This window comes from Aulonocara sp. 'chitande type north' Nkhata Bay, linkage group LG16, assembly GCF_057382095.1.
Source record: "Aulonocara sp. 'chitande type north' Nkhata Bay isolate Kocher_YH1m ecotype deep benthic linkage group LG16, A_spYH_male_GT1.1, whole genome shotgun sequence".
Taxonomy (NCBI): domain Eukaryota; kingdom Metazoa; phylum Chordata; class Actinopteri; order Cichliformes; family Cichlidae; genus Aulonocara; species Aulonocara sp. 'chitande type north' Nkhata Bay.
This window is the reverse complement of record NC_141359.1, coordinates 8,048,657-8,073,683: the sequence shown is the minus strand read 5'-3', so window position 1 is coordinate 8,073,683 and position 25,027 is coordinate 8,048,657. Positions and strand designations below refer to the sequence as shown.

The following is a 25,027-nucleotide window of genomic DNA, read 5'->3' as shown; positions in this document are numbered from 1 at the left end:
AACAGTCGACGGTGGCTTTCAGCACTTCACACCTTTTAAAAAGTTTGACAAAGTTTGGTCAGTAACCAGCCTCGCTGTATTAGATTAGAGAACAGATGAGACTAAAAAAAAAGTGCCTTTAATATGACAGGTGATGAGGACGGATGGTGACTAACACGAGGATGAGCGGTCACATGAGACTGCACTGTGGCTGGCGAAGCAAAGAGAGGGAATAGAGCAGCTTTTTCAAGAAGAGATGATTAATCACTATTTATGAACCCTGTCAGACTGAATCTGATTGAGAATGAGACAAAGAAACCTGCACTACAGCGAAGTCATTTGACTGCTTCTGCTCTGCCTGAGCTGACAGACCAAAATTCAGCCATCACAAAAAGGCTAAACCAATTCCGCCTTGAAAATGGCACCATCGCAATTGTTGGAGTAATACGATGGGATCCACAATTTTTTTTTTTTTTCTGATGGCCAATCAGACATTGTCGGAGTGAGTCTGAGATGTAACTGATAGACGCTAATCACACAGCTGGTCTGTATTCGAATTCATAACACAGACGGAGATTGAAATAGCAACAGAAACTAGTAGACGCATGAAAAGCCAGGAAAATGAGAAGGGTTTGAAAAAAGAAAAATAACCTTTGATTTGAGAGCAGAACTAATCACAGCAAGGTCTAATCAGTGACTGCCAATTCAACAGCACCTTTTATCTCCTTGACTGAACCTCACAAAACAAACATTTTTTTAATGTGGCTTCACAGAAGATCTCATTTAAAAAAAAAAAGAGAGAGAAAGTTCCACTTTTCAGTGTTCAAACATTCACAGCTCCCTTTGATTTTCAAAAATGGATCTTAAAACCTCAAAACAAAGAGACGCCTTACTTCCTCAAGAGGTTATCATAAAAACAAAGAGGTAATCGCCTTTTTAAACATGAAAAGGAATCTGGAGCAAACAGATCTGCAGGGGGTTACTGAAGGAATGTCACGGTTTCTAAACCTGGATAGACGTCTCCTCAAACTATTGTTTGATCCCGCCTGCAATGTCCTTGAACACCATATCCAAACTTCAGGAATCTGAAAAACTTAACTGCTCCATTATGTCGCGATTCCCTCTCTAAGGTAATCTACATCATCATCCATCTGATAAGTATCCTCTGCATGACAGGCAGCACATTCATCAGCGACACCCGTCAGTAAACAAAGCCCTTGCATTTTGATCACTACTGCAAAGCAAAGAGTGACCTCTACTGGTGATCCAGCTACATTAAGCTTTGAGTCTCTACAGTTCTATAATAATCCAGTATGCCGTTCATCGCCTTAAGATCTATGACCTATAACATTTAATATGCAAATTAAACTGAACTGTGACACACTAACATTTGCCGCGTGATTCATGTCCTCTTTGCTTTCGCCATCCTATCTTGTTTTCCACTTTGAATGCCGTATCTAAAGAGCTGAAGGTCGCAGCAGAGCAGCATAACTCTCATCGTGGTACGGGTGCACAGCGGGCAGCGTTAAAAACTCTTAGCTCGACCTGAGCGGACATAAAAACTTGATATGTCATGGCTGGATTCAGCAGAGGTGAAATTGAAAGCTTGCTTGTGTGACTGGCTTTTGGACTGAAGTGACACTCGAGCAACAGCGAGAGGCAAGTTGAAAACTTCTAACAATACTGCCCTCGAGCGCGTCCAAAAAGAAGAGGAAGAGCTTGGTATTTTATTCCATTTCCTCTTTACAGTAAAAGCCTTTTGCAACATTAGCGTGGTCGAAATATGTGTGCATGCACGTGCTTTGGGATTTATTTTTTTAAATAATTTATGTCAAGTCAAAGTTATGCTTTGTGGAGATGATATTTTTACCTTCAGCTTACAAGATGTGATTAGGCTAAAAACCACTTCAGCTTCACAGACCAACACTCAACGATGCGCATGCTGTTGTTAAAGTTTAACAATTGAAGCTGAGTTTACATGTCACTGCTGGCGGTATATGAATTTGCAACTGCATTTTCAAACTGAAAAAGAGGAGAGACACCGACCATTACCAGGCAGAGACTAATAAAAATGATAAATAAGAAATATGGAAGTGTAGAATCCAGTATTGCTGCCCTCTAAGAACTGAAAGTCAGGATATAGGATGCAGTCTCTTCTGAATCTGTTTCTAAATAATTTAAATCCACCAACACTTTAGTAGTGTAAAGACACTGGAGTGCTCTTCATTATTCTGAAGTTATGTCTTTAAATTTAGTGCTAAAATAAAAACTTCAGCTCTCTACAGTCTCTCGAACAACAACAACAAGAAAAAAAAGATTCCATAGCTCTGTTTGCAGGCCAGATTTAGGTCACTGATGCTCTTTATTGGAGACTTTTTTTTAAGGCCATATGGTAGCTTTGATGAAGCTCAGCTTTTACTGCATGAAGACAGATTTCCTGACAAGAAACTCCTTTGCTTTGGTATTTGTCCCTTTTACATAACAGGTAGTTCCAAATGGGAACATCCCTGTCTCAGCGAGAGTAATTTGCCAATGAAAACACATTAATAATATTAAGCTTTTAGGTCACACTGTAATCTATCAAAGGTCAGTTTCCCAGATAAGACATCTGCCCACATCTGCACATGGCCCAAATGTATTGCATCTTTCTTTTAAGAGGACTTAGGCTACTCCTGATTTAAAGCTTTAGGGTTATTACAAACAGGCTGACAAAAATACAAAAACTCAATTTTATAATCATAAATTAAAGTTGCAAAGCTTGATATTTCACTCCAAACTGTAAATACTTTTTTGGGACAGACTATCGCCTGGAGATCGTGGTTATATCAGTTATTCTCCTTGTACACTGCCAGGAGCTTTTCCTGCCTTATTTCTTTCTTTAGGCCGTATCACTAATTAGCAGCTAGGTTTTCTTAGTGCAGCCTCACGAGACAGAAAAAGAGAAACAAATTAATTTATCTGCTCTTTGAAAGCCAAAACCTATTTTAAAAAGCTCCAACTGCATAAAGTGAAAGTGATATGTGACTTATTCCATGGAAATATGATTCTCTTTATTCATTATAACATACTGCCTCATTGTGAAGCCCAACAGGAATCATTACACAGATTACCACCAAAAGTATTCAAGGAAATTAGATTTTTTAAGGCACTGTATAATTGAAATGACCTTCTCTGAGCTCTTACCCTTTCTAAAAATGAGAACACTGAACTCAAGTGAAAATGAGAATGAAAGTGGGAAACTGGTTTCCAGCAACAGCCTGTCAAAATGCTGTCTGATAAGTGAGAAAACTGCCAGCAAAGACACCAAAAGAAGCAAAGCGTCCACACAGTGTTGATCTGTCCTTCACAATCACATCCTCTGCCACATAAATAGTCTCATTGTCTCTATGCAGTTACAAATCTGCATATCAAGAATGAAAAAGAAGCACGACCTCAGCTTCAGTACAAATGCATACAGTACAAGACCCTAAGAGGCCACTTTTGTGCAGACATTCATGATTTATTGACTTTAGTAACTCTCTGATTTTTCCTGTAGTGATATCAAGAGGTTGATAATTACTGTTTGTTGTGTTGCGATATGTGACCTTTTGTCCCTTCAGTGCAATTTGAAATGTAATTACTTTATTATTCTGTCCAATACTTTTGCTGGTGACCATCTTGGAACATTTAGAAAGCACAAAATTGACATGACAACAGAAAATTATGGACCTCTGACATCTGTGCATGCCATCTTGATTAAATGATTCATATTTCTTCCTTTAAAAAAACTGAATGGAAACAATTATATGAAAAAAAGTTTAGTTTTTCACGTACTGCCAAATCCCAATTTGTGTAATCTTGTCAAACGCATTGCACGCATTGGCAAACATCACACAAGGGTAACTTTTCCATGGTCCTAAGTAACTTTGGCCAGTAGCTCATTTCATTTTCAATGAAACGCGGTGCAAAGCTGGTCCTAAAATGATTACGGCACTCACTCAGAAAATTTGCCTAAACTGAGTTATGGAGACTATAGAACCTGTATAACTGCAGTGCAGCTCATGAGTCACTTTGCACCGCCTTTCCAAAATCTTTCAAATGATCATCATCACACTTGCATCGTGCCGCCATCTGCTACCTTAATATTTACACGGGCTTCTTACCATCGTCTCAAAGGCTGGCCTGTCAGTGGGATACTTCTTAGAGCTGCTCCTAGCACCATGAAGAGGGTAGAGAGGAGGAGGGATGCTCGCAAACCTGGAATACACAACACACTGCATCAACACCGACGTGTAAGAAAAAGTAAAGAGACAGCAGTGAACATGGTAGGGATTTCTCAATTTTTGCTACGACAAAGGATTATTTCTGTTCTTATTGAATTAGTTATCTAACAATAAAAAGAAAAAAGTAAAAACAAAATCCAGTTTCCTGGAGCTATAAGAGACTATAAAATAAATAAATAGATAATAAGCAAAGAATGATAACAGAGGAAAGCAGCAAATTAACACATTTTAAAATCTGGAACAAATATTTTACATAATTACCTTGACCAAGGAGATTATGTTTTTGGTAGTGTTGATGTCAGTCTGAGAGCACGAAAAGTTATGAATGAATGCTGATAAAACTCTGAAGGGGTGTAGAGGGGGGTCAGGAAGTACTGCATGAAGATTAAAACATCCTGTCACTGCTGACCTCTGACCTCTCCTTCAAGATCAAAGTGATAATAATGCTACTTAAAACCATGTTTCTTACTGCCTTTGTTTGTATGAGGAGCATTTAAGAATTATGGGGATTAGGGCTGGGTCATATCATACCGTTCACGTTAATACCGGTATAATGTTAGGCAATGATAAGAAAATGAAATATCGCGATAGAAAATGGGTAAAATGCGCATGCGCAGTGCCTTAGTTTACACATGGCGGCGATGGAGAAGGGCGAAAGCGGATCGTTGAATGAAACAGATGAACCAGAACTGGTTTGTAAAAATGCTGCAACTTCAGTGGTGTGGAACTGGTTTGACTTTCTTCCCTCAGATACACACCAAAGCACATTTTTTGGTAGAGCATGCAAGCGCATGCACATAAAAAACAGCTGCTTGTTTAAGTGAAAATACATTGATGGGGTTTTTTTGCACTAATAAAGTTGTGGAGTTGTAAAGTATTTTGTCTCGCGCCACTTATATCGTCAGTTATATCGTTGTCGCAAATTTTCCAAATATATATATCGTGATAAATATTTTTGGCCATATTGCCCTGCCCTAATGGGGATTCTAAAAATACACATTATTATAATTTGCAGCCAACATTACAACGTTACATTTCTCATCTGCCTTTTGAGTTGACAACTTGACCCAAAAATCTGTTACAGCTTTAACGAAAGTATTGCCAAGAGAAAGACTGAGCTGCCTGGTTAGTTAGAAATATACTGTAGTGCAATTATTATACAATAAGCTCTAGTTAAACATGGCCAACTATTTACAAGTGATCTAAATTAATGATTACAGTCTACATAAATACAGTTTTAACCAATAACTGAAAGGGATTGGCCAGCATCACTAACCAAGCAACAACAAAAATCTTAAAACAGAAAATTCCTTCTTAAATATCACTTGTGTAACAGCAAAAGTATGAGAACTGTTTCTTTCACCATTAACTCAAGTCTCATTTCTCAGTTTCATCCACATGACAGCCATTTAGAGAATTATGTGCACTTCCCCATTCTTTTCTGCATGTGAACTACCATTTCTGAATGTTTGATTGACAGGTTCAACTAAATGACCGCTGTGGAAAGAGGATCAACATATTAACATCCTGTAGGGCTGGGTCTAACTGATGAGCAGAATGCAGACTTTATTGATACCAGTGCAGTTATGAATTCTGCTCCTCAGTTAGATTATTTATCAATTCCGTTATTGACCCTTGATCCACTTTCTTTTTAGAAAAATGAGGACTGTGCAAGTTTTGAGCATGAAAGCGAAATAACAGCAAGACTGTATGCAACTCACGTACAAGAGCTTCACTGCCATGAGTTGGACAAGTTTATAATATACAACCTCATAAAACCATTCTGAGCAGTATCAACGGAAGAAAAAGAGAAGCTTGAACGTATTCCAATAAACTGGATAGCTTCCCCACTTCATATCATATAAGCTGATGCTATATTGACTTCCTATGTCTATGGCACCTTCATAGACACAGAGGCCGAGAAGCAGTTGTAGTTCTGCATTAAGGTTACATAGAAATAGCCACCTTTGCAAGGTTTGCCAACTAGAACTAGGTGCAGCAGGTAATCCAAAAATTATTATCTTAATATTTGCTAAATTGTTTCTACCAAAGCGCAAACAAAAAAGGCAAATATTTGCCACTTCCAGCTTTTCCCAATATGCAATTTTTATGTTTTTGTCATTTATTATTCATGCTCCTCAATTGTTCATCAGTACTTATGAGTGAAAAACAAAACATTCATAATGTTTGTCTTGAGAAGGCTTTAGCTGTACTGAGCAGCTCTCTAAATGAATGCATGCACAACTGTGACCACATTTCCAGTAAATGAAAGAAAAAGCCAGCAACATATTTTAGAGAAATGCTGGAGGCCATCTACCGTAAATGAGACCTGCAAGTTTACAGCTGCATACTTCAATGCACAGTATGCATCTACGTGCTCAAGAGACAGTTTGTTGACATGAAGGGCAAGTTAATGATCACTACAACTGCAGCCGAAAAGCTATAGTTACTTCCATATATTTAGATATTCATTTTATGTCCTTGTCACAACTGGCACCATGAGATGGTATATGCAGCCCATTCAATTTACACAGGTAGTCCAGCTACCTGTCTCTTGGCACTGTCTCATGAGTGAGGAGATACCAGGGGAGGGCTGGTACATAGTGGCAGTTGGACAGGCCCATTTAAGGCTTTGACACAACAGCAATAGTGTATGTGCAAGTTTGTGCAAAAAGGAACTGGAAGAGCATTCCCAGAGCTCTACAACATGACCACCGATGGGATTACTCATGTGCGTGTTTCTAACCAAACCCTCAAAATCAGACTCCATATGAGTATCATGAGGGTCCAGGTTGCTTTAGTGGGACATGTGCTCACAGAACAAAACCATGCTCACTTTAAATGAGAGGAAAACAGGCAGGTCTGCCACTGGTGCCCAGTTTTCCCAAAGGGAAACCAAGTACTTTCCCCACAGTCGAGCTGAATTAGATCTAAGCATATCACAACCTTTGCAAGTCATAGAAGTCTTTTTGCAAGGGCACACCATGGTTGACACTTCTTAACTCAGATGCAGACATGACCACAAGGTTTTTTGTAAGGTCTGAGTGGAATCTACACCAGGAAGAATTTACAACAAGTTACTGAAAGAAGCAGATACCATTATCGAGTTGCCTACAAATAAATTAGGCAACAAAAACACCTAATTGTTAATGTGATTGTGATCACAAGGTTGAGTTATGCAACTTCTTGGCAAGATTGTGCATGGACCAGCAGTCTGGTGTTGTTAGTGCCTTGTTACTGTTTTTGTCATCTGACAACCAGCGTGGTCATTACAAACTTCTACAGTCAGGTGATGCAGAGGAACTGGTTTAGTAAAGCACACGCAAGAGGGCTACTTTCATTCTTTCCAAGAAATACTGCTTTTGAACCTGAAAATAAAGATTTTTTAAAAAGTAAATTAAGACTTGCTTGTCCCATATAAGCACTTTCCCCCCCACCTCCCATGTTTCCAACTCATCTATGTGTCTTACTGGGCACAAACAACCCATTTAAAAACTGAATGAAGACTATAAGGTCTCTTAAATACTGCATTTTATCAGAGTAAATATATTCTGCGATTGCATAAGGTCAAACTAATGATAAGAGAAATTTTCGAAACCTAAAACAAAATACGTCGTTAAGTTACATCGCTGTAGATCTTGGTGGGGTGAAAAATCACCAGGTCAGGCACAATCATCGTTGAGGTATGACACAGTGTGCTAAATTAAAAGAACTCACCTTTTTTATCCATTAACCACATAAACAGCAACCAAGGGAGGAAGCCAGCCGGGCCCCACAGCACCAAAATCGCGATGTCAGACTTGGTAAAGCCGTAAGCGTGAGCGGCTGAGTTCTGTATGGGACCCCAGAAGTTCCACACCATTCCCTGCATCAGTGCCAGCAGGGAAAACAGGGTCAGAACCAGCCATCTTCTCCCATACACTCTGCTGTTTACCGGATTAGTGTTCGTCTCCACATAAGAAGGAACAAGAAGCGGCTCCCTCTCGGCCTCGGTGCTCGAACCGGCACCCATATTAACCTCCCGTTTGTCAGGCTAGTTAAAAATTCCGGTTTTAACGACGGTACAGCAACGACAAACTACCTCGGCCACACAAACAAAAACAGCCGATAGCGTCTAATGTTTGCTTTAACTGCGCATGTCAAACCGGAAATAGTTGCGGGTTTCGGGAAACTGTTCCTATGTAGCTGCCATTTCGGCTCGTCTGGTGAATTAGCGTAAGCGGGTTTTTTGTAGTATCACAAGAGTCCAAATGGTGCAGATTCACAGCGATGTGTTATAGACGTAATTGGACCGCGTACGCTGTCATGTGATCTTTGTTTACTTCCGCCCGAACCTTGTCTACACGTGTAGTGAAAGGTGAGTCCTGGTGTTTTTTTTCCAAGGATCCTGGTATTTCTTCTAAGCTAGTTTCTTAGCATCTTTCTACAGTGTAAATAGAGAAAATATGTTCACAAAGACGAAACATAGCTAGCCTAGCTATCTCATTACTTCACACCAGACGTTTTAAGTTGTCTGGGGAAATCCCAGGTGTTCCTAATAACATTAATAATGGCCTTGGTCTTTTCCAGCTCTCCTGTAATTAATTATACATTTCACGCTTGTACTTGTTGAATCAAACGCCACCTGAGCGCTGTCTGTCCCTTTATAAAGCGCCTTTTGAGCCTAGGCGTTAATTCTTTCCTCGGAGTTGTTTGATAGTTCTTCAGGAAGTTGCTCATTTCTGTCGTGTAACGCTAGTTAGCGACATTTTGTCAAGTGGGAAATATCAGTGATACCAAGTCTTATTATAATTATTTGACCAATTATAAGTGGAAGAATATACCTAAGAGTATCCGGAAGTAGAAAACGGTACCAATCTGGATCCAAGTTGTTTAAGAAGTTGGTTACAAAGAGCGAGAATCAAAGTTTCACTGATATCCGATTACCAGTTAAATTCTAAATAGGAAATCCCCACTGTCCTGTGGTAGATAAATGCCATCTGATCTGAAAGGTAATAAAACTTCTTGATTTGCTAACAAATAATATTTTATTGCTGTTTTTCCGCCATAAAATGTACATGCACTCCAAGGTCACGTCATCATTTACACGTTGCCAGTACTGGGTTTGAACCCCCCTTTCCCCTCAGAATTGCCTTAATTCCTAAAGGTATATATTCAACCATAGCCTGGGAACCTTTCTTGGAGATTTTGGTCCATGTTGACATAAAATCACACGTTTGCTGCAGATATATCAGCCGCGCGTCAATTATTTGAATTCCCTGTTCCATCAGATCCCAAAGGCGCGCAGCTGGATTTAAACCTGGTGACTGTGGAAGCTATTTCAAATCACTGCCATGTTAAATAAACCACTTTGAACTTTGTGGTATAGTGTGTTATCCTGGAAACAGCCATCAGAACATTCACAGACTGTGATCACAAAGAAATGGACATGATCAGCAACAATAATCGGTTAGGCTGTTGCATTTAAGCAGTTCTCTGCTAGTATTAAGAGGTCCAAAGTGTGCCGTAAAAATAGCTCCTACACCTTTATACCACCATCAGTCTGAACAGTTGGTACAAGGCAGAATGGATCCATGCTGTTTATGGCAAATCTTGACCCCACCATCTGAATGTCTCAGCAGAAATCAAAACACATTAGACCAGGCAACATATTTCCAGTGTTTTGTTGTCCAATTTTGGTGAGCCCAAGCACATCATAGCCTCATTATAGTTCTGCTTCTCGGTTTGAACATCAGCAGGTTGTTTTGATTGTCTCTACATACACTGACTTGCTGATATGGTAATGGCTTATTATTATATTATATTATATCATGTTTTATTCCGGCACAGTTGAAGCATCCACAATTTCGTTGTACGTGTACAATGACAATAAAGGACTATTCTGTTCTATTATTATGTGAATGCTGTGATGCATTCACACTATTGAGTTTTCTTTTCTTTTATTGAGTTTTCTTTCAGCACACATTAAAAGCTTTGTAGTTTTATTCACTAATTTAACATAGAAGATGAGGAACATGGCTTGTAGGCACTGACTAATAATAAAACATCATCGTTTTTAATCAGCTTTATGTTCCTCGTGTGTTTCATCCTACTGTCAGTGTGTACCAAAGGCTATGGCTGACACCACCGAGATTAATAAACCCTTCAGCCCAGAGGAGACCCGGAGGATTGTGCATCATTTGCAGCAGCCCGCAGTTTTCCTGAACATGACCTGCGACTGGCCTGTTCTCCACTGGACAGCAGTGCATCTGTCAAGCTGTCTTGGTGACAGACTCATCCGATTCCGACTTGGGAGAAAAGAGAAGACACAAGGTAAGTAATTCAATGTATTGAATGAATTTATCTGTAATTACTCACCTGGATTAAACATTCACAATGAAATTTATGTGACCAAAAAGATAAATTCAGTTCCCACAAGCACTCCTATCGGGCTTAAGCTGTTTTATTAGATATTGCATATTTATTAAGCTATAATAAAAACATTTTTTTTAAAGGAAAACTCAGCTGTTGCTGCATTTAGCTGTTACAAATCTGGGGCTGTGTCATTTTTTTCCTTTCTAATGATTTCAGATGCTGTAACTAAAATTCAGTTTTTGAACACAAAATGAAAGAAGACAAAATAAAAATACAAGACCTGTTGAAATACAAGATAGTGATGATCTATTTCTATTGAGCAATAACTGATCACAATAAACTGAGGTTTGTTTTAGTTCCTAGTATTGTGTGAGCTTATGGAAACTTGTATAGCATTTCAAACAATTTCCAATGAATGAAAATTTATATATTGACATAATCTAATGAAGGTTAGCCGGCTGTTTAACGATGTGATTTATAATGTCTCACAGATGAAAAACACACTGAGGGTCTTTGTTTTTGAGCATCTGCTGTATTTTGCCCTCAGTGTGGCTCTGAAACGGCTCCCGTAATGATTCTTTCTCTGATAAATGACAGAGAGTATGCCCTCTGATAAAAGCTGGCTAATTAGATTTCTAAATCATCTTTTTTAATAGCTGCAACAGCTTACAGGTTGGGCATTTCTCATCATGCATTCTAAATGTCATCACTCAACCACAGACACACCTCGTTTATGGAAAAAAAAAAAGAAATAATAAATCATTACAACTGATTAATTTTTCCTTTGAAGTGGGTTAAAAAAAATCATGTCTGAAAAGTGCTGTGGTTCTGGTAAATGAAACAGTTCTCTTAACACACAGTCTTGTGAAAACAAGTTTAATTAAGACTCATGCAGTCCTGTGAAAAACTAAGTCCACTCCAAATTTAGTAGCTTGTATAACCACATTCAGCATCAACGACCTAAAGTAATTGTTTTCTGTATGATTGTTATTGTGGAGCAGTTTTATCCCACTCTTCTTTACATTTGACATTTGTTTATGCACAGCTCTCTTAAGGTCCCACCACAGCATTTCAGTTGAGTTGAGGTCTGGACTTTGGACTATTACAGTATCTTGTTTTGTTTTTCAGCCTGTGATCATTGTCCTGCTGGATATATCAGCAGAGAAGAGGCTTTCTTCTAGAAAATCTTCCCAACAATCCATATTTGTTCCACGTGTTTCTAATTGTACTGAACTTTAACATTTAGCATGCTGACTGAGGCCTGTCTGGGATGTGACTCTTGGGTTTTTTTGGGTTTTTTTACCCATCAGGCGTAAAAGGCTGATTGGGTATTGAGTGGGTGGTGGTGACATGCAACTTTGTAAACACAATAACTCGAGACTGAGGGGACGTAGGATTTTCAAATTGATACCATAAATCCACTAAAAATCTCTGACAACTTTGAATCTTGGTGGTCAAGTTTCTTTTTTTTTTCTTTTCTGTATTTTTTTAAATCTTTTGTTTGCGATAACCCGAGGAAACGTCACCTAGGATTTAAAAATTGATACAATAGGTGCAGGAGGATTACTGAGAGCTTGGGGATACCGCTGACAGCTGTCAGTATGTGGGCAGTTTTTGCAGTCTTACCTTGTGGGAAATTTGTCAGGACATTCACTCCTGGGAAGATTGAGGCATTGCGTTAACACACACCTGAATGTTCCAGACCAGCAGCCTGTCAAAAATCCTACTTTATGGAGGTGATTACACTCGATAATCATCAGTTAAGCTGCTGTTCTGTGGCTACATATCTACTTAAACCAAAGTTGGTCACTGGTAGTTTAGATCAGCTGAACTGTTTCACTAAAACTGTATAAAACCTTTAACTAATTATTGTCTTGTCTGTGTTTATTGTTATTTTCTCAGCTCCGGCTCCTCTTTTTGAGACCCAGTGTTCCTACGTGGAGGCCAGTGTAGCTCAGTTTCTCAGCTGGACTCAGGGTCAGTCTGGAACAGACGTGGGGCCTTTTTCTGAGTACTCCTGCTCAGAGTATTGGGCTTATGCTGACTACAAATATATTGCCATGATGTTTCAAGATCAGCCTTTCATGTTTGAGGTAACCATCCTGCTGCATGCATGTTGACATGTAACATAAGTTAAACAGTCCAGCTGAAATCTGGCATCAGTGTTTGCACAAGTTTACAAGTTTACTGCTAATCTTAATGATATCTGAGATATTTAATTGCCATTGAAACTAAAGGGCAGTGACAAAGACTTTTGGTCAGGTTATTTTATCAGGTTAAATATCCAAGAAAGCGAGATAAAAGCTAATTAAACTTACCTAAAATTTGAGGATTTAGTGCTTGAAAACATATCGCAGGGATCCATTTTTCACTATATTGATTGCACTTCAAAAAATTCCTTATTTTAAGTGTTGGAGTTTTTTAGTTAAATAATTTTTTCTAAGCATGTAGGCTGCTCAAATATTGAAAACACAACATTTGACCCCATGTATCTGGCTACCAGAACATTAAGAGAACCAGGAGTTGCTCCCAGGAAGTCACAGCATAATTTTTTTATTAGTCTGACTCAGAGCTTGCGTTCTAATTTATCCCAATGGTGGTGGATGGGCTGTGTGTTCAGACAAGCCACTTAGTGTGAAGTGGGCATGTAGGGACACACTACACACATTCACAAAAAGTTTTCTTCCTTAGGACACACCTTCGGTCCATTCCTTCCATTCCTTCTCAAACAGTACAGACACACTGACCAAATGTTATGTATTGAACAAGAGAAGCACATGTCGAAGATTGCATGACCAAATGTTTGACATCATATACAGTCTAAGCATTATGCGTTTTATTTACAATAATAATAAAGGTTTAATTTAAAATGTTTCATACTATAAGCTTCTTATGCCTTTTGTAAGAAACTGAAATTAACAAGCGATTCAAATAAGCGAGTCAAAATAACTTTTTCATTCTATTCTTATATTGTTTTGACATTTTCAATTAAAATGTCAAGCTTTTGTGATGGCAGCTTTATACTAGCTGTTCTCATCATCTGGCCGGTAAAGACATAAAAGTGCCATCCTTTCTTGAGCCACTGCCGCAAATTTATTTCATTTTTATCTCTGTGATAAATTTTTATTGGGCATCCACCTCCAATTATTACCTCCTGACATTCATGCCTTTGAGACAGACAGACATGGGCTTTTTGCAGGATAAATGGTGCTGGCAAAAAGGCTGCCTGAAGGCTCGATTGACCAGACTGTCAAAGCTTACAGCTGCCTGCATGTGTGGTAATGACTTCATTATTCAGGATGCCGGTGTGATTGCTACACCTTTGTGTCCTGACGGCACATGATTGACAGACTAGTTTTCCTTGAAAGATGACAAATGCTGTTGCTTGGTGTCACTTGTAATAGGCCCTGTCATTGTAGCTGATGAGGCTGGGTTACATCTGTGAGCCTATAGAAGAGTGGTGACAGTTCTCGTTTCTATGTCACGTTATTAAAGAAGGCACCAAAACCATAATCTGAAAATCGTAAACAGTCGTTTATGCACACGGCATTTTGGATTGATACATGGCATTCGAATGTGTGTGTGTGTGTGTGTTGCAGCATGTAAAATGGTCCGAGTTTGGCTTTGAGGGGCGTAATGGGAGAGAGAGCACCTTATGGATCGGCACAGAGGGAGCCAACACGCCATGCCACCTGGACTCTTACGGCTGTAACCTTGTACTGCAGGTGCAAGGACGGTAAGATGAATCGCTACCTGTGTTGATGCTTCATGTGCTCCTCAGTAACCAGACGATAAGATAAATGCAAACATACGTACGACATGAGACTGGAAAAACAAAATTGGGTTATATGAAGTGGTTTAAATGGTACTTGAATGCTTTTCTTTTGATGCCGTGATAGCCTGAAGTGCCTTGTTATCAGCTAACAGGCTCAAGCTGCGTTCATAAACCCAATGATCGTTATGTGCACAGAGACCTGCTCATTACTGCTAAGTAAAGCAGGCATCAACAGCACTAAATGGCTGAGTGGTCCCAGGAATTGTTTATTGACAGGAATTGGCAGAGGTGAACAAATCTTTCAGTCAGAGTGGCCGTGCCTCCAACGTCCCATACAGACAAAAAAAACAAGCGTTTTGGTTTTTCAGCTGCTAGGTTACATATTTACATAACTGTGGTTATATACATACATATTTGTGTTCCAGTGCTTACAACTCTCAAGATTTATATATTCTAATAATAATTCTTCAATTTTAATAACACAAATTACACGTATGCAGTGAAACTTGATCGAGTTCTCCCCAAAGAGTGCAGTTTTTTAGTCTAATTGATGAAAGTCCCCTTTTTTTGTGTTTAAAAATCCTACATTTAAAAATGTGGATCTATTTTCTAATGGGCCTGTGTGAAATGAAACTCCTGTTTGTCATTGTTTCATTGTCTCTTACGTTTGACAGCGTTGCTTCAACTTGCATCCAAGGGTTTGATTATGTTGCAAAACAGAACAGGTTGGGTAAAACTAGGGTGTAAGTATGAGTAACTGTGAGTCATGCAAATAGTTTGGTATTCTGTACTGTGATGCTAGCCCAAAAAGTGTTGCAATGCGAGATAGACACACTGTCTGGGTCTATAGTCGAGTTTAACACCAGTCAAACATTTATTTTATCGACACATTTCTCGTTACAAAGAGACGAGCACGTTCATTTTCTAATTGGGTGACAGAAAAAGTTTGCAGTGAGAAGCACTCACTGTCAGGTGTGAAATAAAAAGTGACACTGTCCTGTCATACCTGTGCACTTAATGGGGAGAAGCTGCAGCTGAGCGGTGAGAAGTTTCAGGATTTCATAAAACCACGTCTGTGTTTCACCCCTCTGGTGGTTGTGGAAGTTTTCTGCCTGTTAAGCACTTAGGTCTTCTGCAACACTGGAGGTGCAGAGTACTATAAATGCTGACACGGAGTGCGAGTTGTCCTCTGCCCTCTGAAAAAGAGTTGATTTGTCACACAGCTTGCTAGAGAGGGTGGGAATGAAGACAGAGGGTGAGACGCTTTATGGGGTTCTGTGAGTCACGAAATATAAGGGAGCAGGTCTTCCTTATCTCGCTGCACTGTTCTTCCAGAGAGCAACGGCTATATCTCACCACTTGTAATTGGGTCTTGAGTTCTTTTATTTGGTATTGATCTCTAATGGAATGAAATCCAGCTCGAGCGGTCCTTTGACACCGCTGATCTTTCAAAAATAAAATAGTGTTGATTGATTTCATGACATTTGTGTGAATGGTGGGTCATAGTACCGGAAAACAATCATGGGAGTGGAGTACTTTAAAAAAACGAATGTAGTTTAATGTTCATGTTAGAGAAAATAGAGTTGTTTCACAGCGATGGATTTGTAGCTGGTCGTGTCAGCTTTTGTTGTCTCCCAGAATAAGACGGGTTTTAAAGCTTTCTTTAATTAACAGATATTGGATGTCTGGATCTTTACAGCAATATCGTTTTATTTTTTTATTATTGTTCACTGTAGCACAAAGTAAACGATATGAAGTATTTCTTCCTCTTTTAATGATTAGCATTTTTTGTGCTAAATTTACAGTATATCAATGTTAATATCTGTTAGCACTTTTTAATATTGGTAATTTTTTATCAGTGTTTTATTTGCAAGCTCGATTTACAGCTTAAAAGGTCATTGATTAACACCGCATGAGTCACCAGACAAAAGAGTTAATTTCTAGCATTAATCTTTTAATCTAAAGTCATATTTAGCTTTTCTGTTGATGTGTCCTATATGCAGGAAGCGCTGGCACCTCTTTCCCCCGGAGGATACAGCTAAGCTTTACCCAACTAGAATCCCCTACGAAGAGTCAAGTGTCTTCAGCCAGGTGGCTGTTCTTCATCCTGACCTGAGGAGATTCCCTGCCTTCCACGGTGCCAGTGAACACATCGTCACTCTACAGCCAGGACAGGTCAGGAATTCTGATGACATCATGTCTACAGAGATCTCAGACCAATATTTTTCTATATTTTCTTTTTTTGTAAAGTAATCAATAAAGTAAATGAGCAATAATCATCAGTGTTAGCCCTGAGAGAGCTTTCCAGATGCTTATAAACAAAATTCATAAGAAATTAATAAGAAGAATACAAAAGTACTGTTTAGCCCTAGTCTCTATAATTTATACCTAACGGTGAGCTGACACCTCTTTGTTTGGATTAAATCAGTTGCATTTTCTTCAGACTATAGAAAAACCACAGTGATTTAGTAAAGCCTGAAGTTATGCAATGCTGTGGCTTTACATTTATATGATGAAGTGCTCGTGACACAGAAGCAGTAACCATAAAATATAACTTTATTGGTCCTTAAGCAGTGAACATGTGAAAGTAGACTGAACAGTGAGATTTATTTGTCTTGGTGTCCTTCATAAAAACTTGAAGCAAGGCGACAGTCGTGACTTGCGTCCCAATTAAAGTCAGGCATCTACAGTTACACTGGATCACCTTCAACACACTGTTGTTCCTATAGTGATGAAAGCGAAGGTTAAGCAGCGCTATCGCTCTTGATCTAACTGGGTCAAGTCCAGGCCTGATAAATCAGTCAGGTTTATGTCATGTGCTCAGCCAAAGATACGACCGAGGTTTTGTGGAATCCAGATTTGGTTTTCATGATGGTAATTTTAACACTTGTCCTCCTTTGATCATAAATAATTGTGAAGGTGCTCCTGCATGAAGGTCATCCTTTTTCACCTTGTTTCAGAAAAAGAAACGGTCACTATGGACACAGAGCAATTATCCAGTTGTCTGCTTTCACTATCTGTTTGTTCTGGAGCTCACACAGCTTATTAAATACCCTCCTACAAAAAAACAAGCTGTCGGCTAACCAACAGTCCGTTAGTTGTGATTTGATTTATAGGTCAGGGTCAGAGCTCACCCTTGTGTTTTATTGTTTAATAGTGAAATAAATTGCAACAGTGCGGCACGGTGGCGTGGTGGATAACACTGTTGCTTCGTGGCAAGAAAGTCCTGAGGTCAACTCCACCACGTTTCTGTGTGCAGTTTGCATGTTCTCCCCATGTTTGCGTGGTCTTGGTACTCCGGCTTCCTCCCACAGTCCAAAGACAGTTTTAATCGATTCTAAATTGCCCACTGTGTTAGCCCTGCGATGGACGGACGACCTGTCCAGGGTGTACCCCGCCTCTCGCCCTATGACAGCTGGGATACTTTAATAACCTTGACCTCTTCCAGTCAGTGTTGCAGCAAGCTTTGGCCTGACCTTTTATATACAGCTGACAGCTCTGAGTTTATGCTTCAGAGAAAACCTAGAAATGCTTCAACTGTTGAGACAGAATGAATACTTTGAGTATCTACCACAGTCTCCTCAAAGATGGCCCCACCTCTGCAAATCAGATTAAAAGACGGCTCATTTCTCTTCTCCTGTCAGGCAGCAGGCCACAGACGAATCAAGACTGCTGTGGAGGCCGGGGAATCAATAAGCATTCTTTCTTTTTCTTTAACACACCCGTTGTATGAATGGATGAACGATTAACAGCAAAGGGGGGAAGGTTTATGCTGCCATCTAGCGGATATGTGCAGTCGTGTATTTCCTAGTATTTAGGAAGATGAAAGAAAAAGAGTGGGAGCTGTCATTGACCTTGCCATTACTGATAAGTTTGTGAAGACTTTATCTTCTTTGCACAGGTGCTCTATGTCCCCAGGCACTGGTGGCATTATGTAGAGTCAGTGGATCCTATCACCGTCAGTGTCAACTCCTGGATTGAGCTGGTAAGCAGCATCATGTCTCTTTCATCCTGAGCTCACCAAAAACGCCCCAAAATGACACAATATCATATATATTCCAAACATTTCAGAGTAGATGGCAAGTTATTATCCCGAACATGTTGATTCATGTTGTATTAAGTCCTCTGAGATTAAGGCTCCTCTCCTTCTTGAGTAATGAACAGGACCAGCAGTAAAGTGTTTCCTGTCATTATGATGAGTGTATGTATATGAAGGGGCATGAAAAAAAGCTCCCTGGTGCAAGACAAATGTTTATTCGGAGGTTTGCCCCACTCTAGTTGTTTTCTGCCAAGGTCACAGACACCACAAACTATTTCTTCTTATCATTGATGGTAACCATCTTGATCATGTGTGTTCTTTCTCGGCTCTCTGCTTCTACACAGGAAGTGGATGACGTCGCCAGAGTTGGTGAGGCTGTGACTAAGACGGTTGTCTGCGCCATTAAAAGTGCTCGAAGCGATGACAACACTGACAGCTGGCTCAACCCCACTGAGGTAACGAGTAATTACTCTTTGATATCAATTACTGTGTCAGTTTAAAAGCCGTCTTCTTACACCTACTTCTTGCTTGTGTCTGTCAGGATCATATTCTGATCTAGTGCAAAGAAATGCAGGTTTTTGTTGCTTTTTCACAAAATGAAACGCTTCACTGCTTCATTCACTGTTCTTTGTTGCTGTGTAGGGAGTTATTTAGAGAGCGATACTGTGTGTCAAAGGGCAAAATAGGAATCCAAATTTGGGTGCGCCTCAGTGGGTCCCTTTTATCCGCGATGATTTTATAGCTGTTGACCTTCAATTGAACTACAGGCAGATGATGATAAAACCTGAGCCTTTGTCTTCCACAGTGAGATGTTCTCTTATCTCTCTTTAGCTTTGGGGGTGGGGGTTTGCTGACCTGCTTTGTTTCCAATTGCCCCCTTAGAAGGAAGGGTCACTGCAAATCAATATAGAATCACTCTCAGTAATGATCTTCATCCTGTGATAAAATGCTATCATTCTGAGGGCACTAGTTTCTTCCAGGATGACACTGCATGCAGTTAAAGGGAACAAAAGCCAGATTAATAGTTTGAATATGAAATTTGATCAGAATTAAATGATAACCAGGCTGATTCAACACATCTCAACCTAGTTGAAAGCCAATGAGATTTTTTGGAATAGCACCCTCCATCAAATAACCAGATGACAGAATATCTACCTTACAGCCTTCGAGTAGAGTCTCACATACTTGCCTTGAAGTTCTTATTAAGGCATTTCATGGCTTTATTTAATTTTCCACTCATCCATATATGTGTCCATCTTCTTCCGCTTATCTGGGGCCGGGTCGCGGGGGCAGCAGCCTAAGTAGAGAAGCCCAGACCTCGCTCTCCACAACCACCTCCTCCAGCTTGTCCGGGGGAGCACCAAGGCGTTCCCAGACCACCCAAGAGATATAATTTCTCCAGTGTGTCCTGGGTCTGCCCCGGGGCCTCCTCCCAGTGGGACATGACCGGAACACCTCACCCAGGAGGCATCCTTGTCAGATACCTGAACCACCTCAGCTGACTCCTTTCGATGTAGAGGAGCAGCTCTCTACTCTGAGCCCCTCCCGGATGGCTGAACTTCTCACCCTATCTCTAAGGGAGAGGCCAGCCACTCTTCGAAGCTCACCTCTGCTGCTTGTATTCGCGATCTCGTTCTTTCGGTCACTACCCACAGCTCGTGACCATAGGTGAGGGTAGGGGCGTAGGAAAACCGATAAATTGAGAGTTTAGCTTTTATACTCAGCCCTCTCTTCACCCCAACAGACTGATACAGCATCCGTCTGTCGATCTCCCACTCCCTTGTCCCGTCACTTGTGAACAAGTACTTTAACTCCCCCACTTGGGGCAAGAACTCGTCCCTGACCCGGAGTGGGCACTCCACCCTTTTCTGGCTGAGAACCATGGCCTCAGATTTGGAGGTGCTGATTCTCATTCCCACGGCTTCACACAGATGGTCTGATGATAATCAGCTGTGGCAAATCGAAAGTACAGCCTCTGTCAATTTTAAGGTTTTATGTATGAGAAAATAATAAAAATCATCTGCTTCTTAACAAGGCTTAGATAAATAAAATGACATATTACACTGTTTTTAACCAAAACTAAGCCAAAAAACTAAGGACACCATTACTGCTTCTATTGGAAGTAGCAGCCAGGTACTGCTAATCAAATGCACTGGATTAACTGATCATCATTTTGGAAGTTTGCTGGTCTGGGGTGTTAGGTGTGTATTAACACAATGCCGAGGATGAATGACAGGATCTGAGAGTGAGATGAGACGTAACTGTTGACTGACTTTCCATCAGTCCGGGAAGGATTATAAGGTAATTTCCACACACTGTGAAGTCCACTCTGCACTGACAGATTATCTACAAGTAGAAAACATTTAAGACAGCTGCCAGTCTGTCCAGGAGTGGACGTCCCAGCAAATTCACCCGAAGGTCATATTGTGCAATTCTCAGAAACAGCAATAAGCCCAGGAGCTCCATCTCAGACTACACGGGCCTCAGTTAGCAAGTTAAATGTTAAAGTTCCTGACGGTACGGCTTTTTTGAGAGTGTTGCCAGAAGGAAGACTCTTCTCTCCATCTGCAAAAGAAAAGAATCACGATCGAGTCAAAGTCCAGACCTCAACCCAATTGAAATGCTGCGGTGGGACCTTTAGAGAGCTATGCATAGAAAAAAATGCCCACAGTCCTCAATGAACTGGAGCAACATTGTAAAGAGGAGTGGGCCAAGATTCCTCAAATTCCTCCATTTTTCTGTTTTGACTTTTGGTGAGAGAGAGACCAAAAAAGTCATACAGAAAATGATTACTTCAAACTATTGCTGCTAAACGTGGGTGTAGAAGCTACTGCATCCTGGAGTGTTCTCAGTATTTTATGCACTGCTTTTGCATAGTTTTTGCATAAATTTGTATAATGACACACTGTTGTGTATTGCTGTTCATCTGAGGTTGTATTTACCTAATTTTCTGATCTGATAATAACTAGTTAATGTTTTATTATGCCCTGATATGTAAGACCATAGAATTAGGTGTACTTTGTTTTTACCATGACTGTATCCTGGCCAGTGTTGTGATGATGACGTTGTCAGAACCTGTAGAGAGTCAAGCATATAGTGAAGCTATAGCTGCGCACAAAACCTGGAAAATCAAAGATTTTCATTTTTGAATTCAGACGGAGGCAAGTTAGCTGTTTCCCAGGGTTCAATCCTCTGCTAAGCTAAGCTTTTGCTGACTTATAGCTTTATGTGGTACAGACGTGAGAGGGATGCCAGACTTCTCAAACAAAGGACATTTACACTTTGTCTCAGAACATTTATTGAATAGCAAATGATTACAGATGAAGTTCTTCTAGTCCTTGATTAAGTAAAGCACCCTGGAGACCGTGTGTTTATCTTTGGTGAAGTACGAGAAGTCCTTCTTTGTATTGCATTAGTGATTTGAAGTGTAAGTGACTTCTGCATGAGTGTATCCAGGCCTCCACGAACTTGCTGAGACACTGGTTTGACTTTGTTAGATTACTAACCACTTGTCCCTCCCACACCTTCTTATTTCTCTGCTTATCAGTAGGTTCAGCCAGGCAGCTTGTCCCACTTACAGACTATATTTATGTCACTTACTGTGTGTCATTTTCTATGCAGACACAGTATGAGCTGCAGTGTCATAATGTAAGGAGAGCTGAAAGCCTCAGTTGCATAAGTTCATAGGCATTGAACTTAAACCCCTGTTAAAGTAGCTTCTCAGAGCTGCTATGAAATGATTTATTGTGATATTCTAAAAGTCTTTTTTTCACAGTTGTCCTTTTAGAGACGGCTATAAAAGTTGTAATAATAGTTGTGAAGGACGTCTCTACTTTAAACACATAAGGTAGTTATGCTTACATAACTTCAGGACCAATTACGCAGTATTTTTAGTCTAGTTCAACTGTTTGCACACCCAGTTAGTTTCATATCGTTATCAAAATAGACTATGATAACATTCTCCCTGATGACCTTTCATGGACTTTGAAACTGACTTTGAAGGATTAAAAACAAACAGCGGGGTAGCAGTGATCTGTACGGGGGATAATTACGATGCTGTGATGGATTGATTCTGAGTACTTGTGCTTGAAGTCAGGTAGAGCAGTTCAGCTGAAGTCTTTCTTGTGGCAACAAAAGTAGAGCTTCAGGTAACCTTTTTTAAAAAGCGTTTTTTGCATATTGATTAGCCAAGAAAGGATATAGTCTCCCACCTACAAGGAGAGTCACAGATGCCTTCACTGCGCCAGTTTAAACCTATATTTCCATTTTCCAGAAACTGTGGTGTATTATATATTAATGTGCACAAATTTAGACTAAAAAAAGGAAGACCTAGGTGAAGAAATGCCTCTTGTGTGGGAAAAGTCATGGTTCTTTGAGGAGCTCCCACCACATTTGTGTTGCATCTGATTTCCAGGAAAGGGGGTTAATTGCCTGTTAATGTTCTTTTAATGCTTTAGGCCAGGTAGAATTCCTGGAGGCAGGTTTAGTGAAAATTATACAGATTCTTCTTCATAAGGCTTTAAATGATAAATGCTAATTCCTTTGTAGATATGGAGATTACAGTGGATGTAGTGGGCCATGGGGTTCCAGTCAGTTGCTGCCATTTAGTTGGTCTAATCTTGCAGAAATGGCTTTGGTGTGAGCTGCAGGCCTCCTTGGCCTCACACTTCCCTGACCCTTTGTCTTGAAGCAGAGCTGATGTGTGGCACTCTGCCTGATTGATCAAAGGCATCCTGGAGTCAGTTGTCTCCTCTTTGTTTGTGTTGGTTGCATGTCCAGTGTGGCTGGTTTGTTCCTACAGAAGTAAAGAAGTAGAAGTGCACTCTGAGAAATGTAGTGGGAAGACTGCTCTCTAGGTTCTGCCTGGTAGATTTTGTATAATCTTGCTGAGTTGCAAACAAACGGCACCGAAAAACAACACAATTACTTCCCAGCACATTAATAAAAATCTATGTACAAAGGTTTCCCCAAAATGTATAAGCAAATTAACCGCCTCTGCAAGATGGGCTTTTTCTGGAAATATACAACGTATTAAACATATTAAACAAACTCTAAAGCCTCTGTGAGTTGAATATTAATTCAAGTACAGCTTCTTGTAAATGATTCTAATGGCAGTTCTTGTTTGGAGAACCTTGTAAGCATTAAAGGGATTTATAATGCACTTTTATTAGACCATCTAAGTGTCATTCCAGGCATGCATTGATTAAATGTTTTTTTCTTTATTGCTTTGCCTGAATCTGTTTAGCAGATTGCGCTCAATTAAAATTCAGGCAGTTCATTTTGTAATCTTAAAGGCTGTACACACTGTTTATCTCTTGGCAGCTGTCTCCAGCTTTCTCTCCGTTTTTGTTTTGTTTTTATAGGAAGAAGTAACATCCCATAATGAAAATATGCAGTATCTGAACCTGGCGGCGAGAGCTTGGGCTCAGAAACAAAGGAGTTCCTGCCACAGCAAACTGAGCCCAGAGTTGCGAGACACCTGTCGAGTCAAGCGGGACTCGGGTGGGCAAATCAAGAAAAATAGTGATCGGGTTAGGAATTGTGCACCCTTCAGTATTCCCTACGGACCACATCTCATCTCTGTACGCTGTCAGCAAGAACTGAGGAGGACGACCCCCGAAGATGTAGAGGTCAACTCTTCCAGCAACAGTGCAGTCAGATCTCAAGAGGACTGCGCTGTCAGCTCCGATCCAGCACAGACAACCAAGTTTGCAGCTGCTGTCAGACTCGATCAGAGAACACATGGATGTAACGCTGGTTCAACTCGGTGTAGAGAATGTGACTGTGCAGATGGGACATCAAAGAACCTGTCAGAGGATTATAAGGCATCAACGCATACAACAATAACCACTAACGACTTGTTAGACTGCCTGGTGCATCCAGACATCATCACCCGTGTCACTGAGCTGCTTCTAGAAAAGCATACAGGAAGTGATACGACCACCTGATCATCCTAGTTTTGATATTCACTTATCAGATGCAACATGAACATGGGGTTTGTTGTGAGCCACGATTATTATTATTATTATTATTTTTTACCCAGAAATTGGCCCTCCAAACTACGAGTCATGTTTTGGCATCATTAAGTAAGAGGCCCGACTTTTATTTCTTCTCTCATTTGTCACTCTTGACCTTCTTGGCGTGAACCACAGATGCAGGAAATCGCAGCCAAAAGTCATTCTAGTGCTGCAAGTGACAGTCTAACATATCCTTGTTTTGTTTTCCTGCACATGCTCATCCTTTTTGGTTCTTCCAAACTAGGAAAAATGGCCACTGGAATCAATTTAGTATGTTAAACAACCAAATAATTCAAGATAATATTCCAGGGATACAAACATTGTGCAGAAAACAATGTATCACAATGTCAGTTAGTAAGGGGGGAATCATCATTGAGCAGCCACAAAGGACTCCTTGTAATAGTTTTGTGATTGATGAAAGCTGTGTAAGAAGTGATAAATGAACTGTTTGAATAGTCTGCTGTATGTGTGCGGATAATAAATGTAATATACCCAATTTGCCTAATTGAATTCCCTGTAGTTGGTTTGTCCTAGGTGGGGACATTTTACACATCTAAACTTGGTCAAAGAGTTTTTGTCAGATTTTGGTGCAAAATTGTTG

General features: G+C 40.1%; 2 protein-coding genes across 2 annotated transcripts in view; one reads left to right on the top strand and one right to left on the bottom strand.

Moving 5' to 3' along the window:
• slc49a4 (solute carrier family 49 member 4) overlaps positions 1–8,692 on the bottom strand; it is a 46,154-nt gene extending 37,462 nt beyond the window's left edge. Inside the window, exons 1-2 of the mRNA XM_086267646.1 lie at positions 7,959–8,692; positions 4,122–4,215 (exon numbers count right to left, since the gene is read on the bottom strand). Of these exons, the coding sequence (XP_086123772.1) occupies positions 4,122–4,215; positions 7,959–8,253 (389 nt within the window). The 5' untranslated portion in view covers positions 8,254–8,692. The remainder of the gene's footprint in view (positions 1–4,121; positions 4,216–7,958) is intronic.
• hspbap1 (hspb associated protein 1) lies at positions 8,297–24,955 on the top strand. The gene is made up of 8 exons (XM_086267645.1): positions 8,297–8,598; positions 10,340–10,553; positions 12,498–12,688; positions 14,195–14,331; positions 16,374–16,545; positions 18,272–18,355; positions 18,754–18,864; positions 23,773–24,955. Exons 2-8 carry the CDS (start codon positions 10,355–10,357, stop codon positions 24,355–24,357), a joined length of 1,479 nt encoding a protein of 492 aa, XP_086123771.1. The 5' UTR covers positions 8,297–8,598; positions 10,340–10,354; the 3' UTR covers positions 24,358–24,955.
• The last annotated feature ends 72 nt before the right edge of the window (positions 24,956–25,027 follow it).

What these genes read in the sequence shown, in the direction of transcription:
- hspbap1 (XM_086267645.1), top strand. Translation starts at nt 10,355, where the DNA reads ATGGCTGACACCACCGAGATTAATAAACCCTTCAGCCCAGAGGAGACC. An exon ending in GAGAAAAGAGAAGACACAAG is followed by an intron (nt 10,554 to 12,497) that starts GTAAGTAATTCA and finishes TTATTTTCTCAG; the next exon opens with CTCCGGCTCCTCTTTTTGAG. An exon ending in GCTGGCTCAACCCCACTGAG is followed by an intron (nt 18,865 to 23,772) that starts GTAACGAGTAAT and finishes TTGTTTTTATAG; the next exon opens with GAAGAAGTAACATCCCATAA.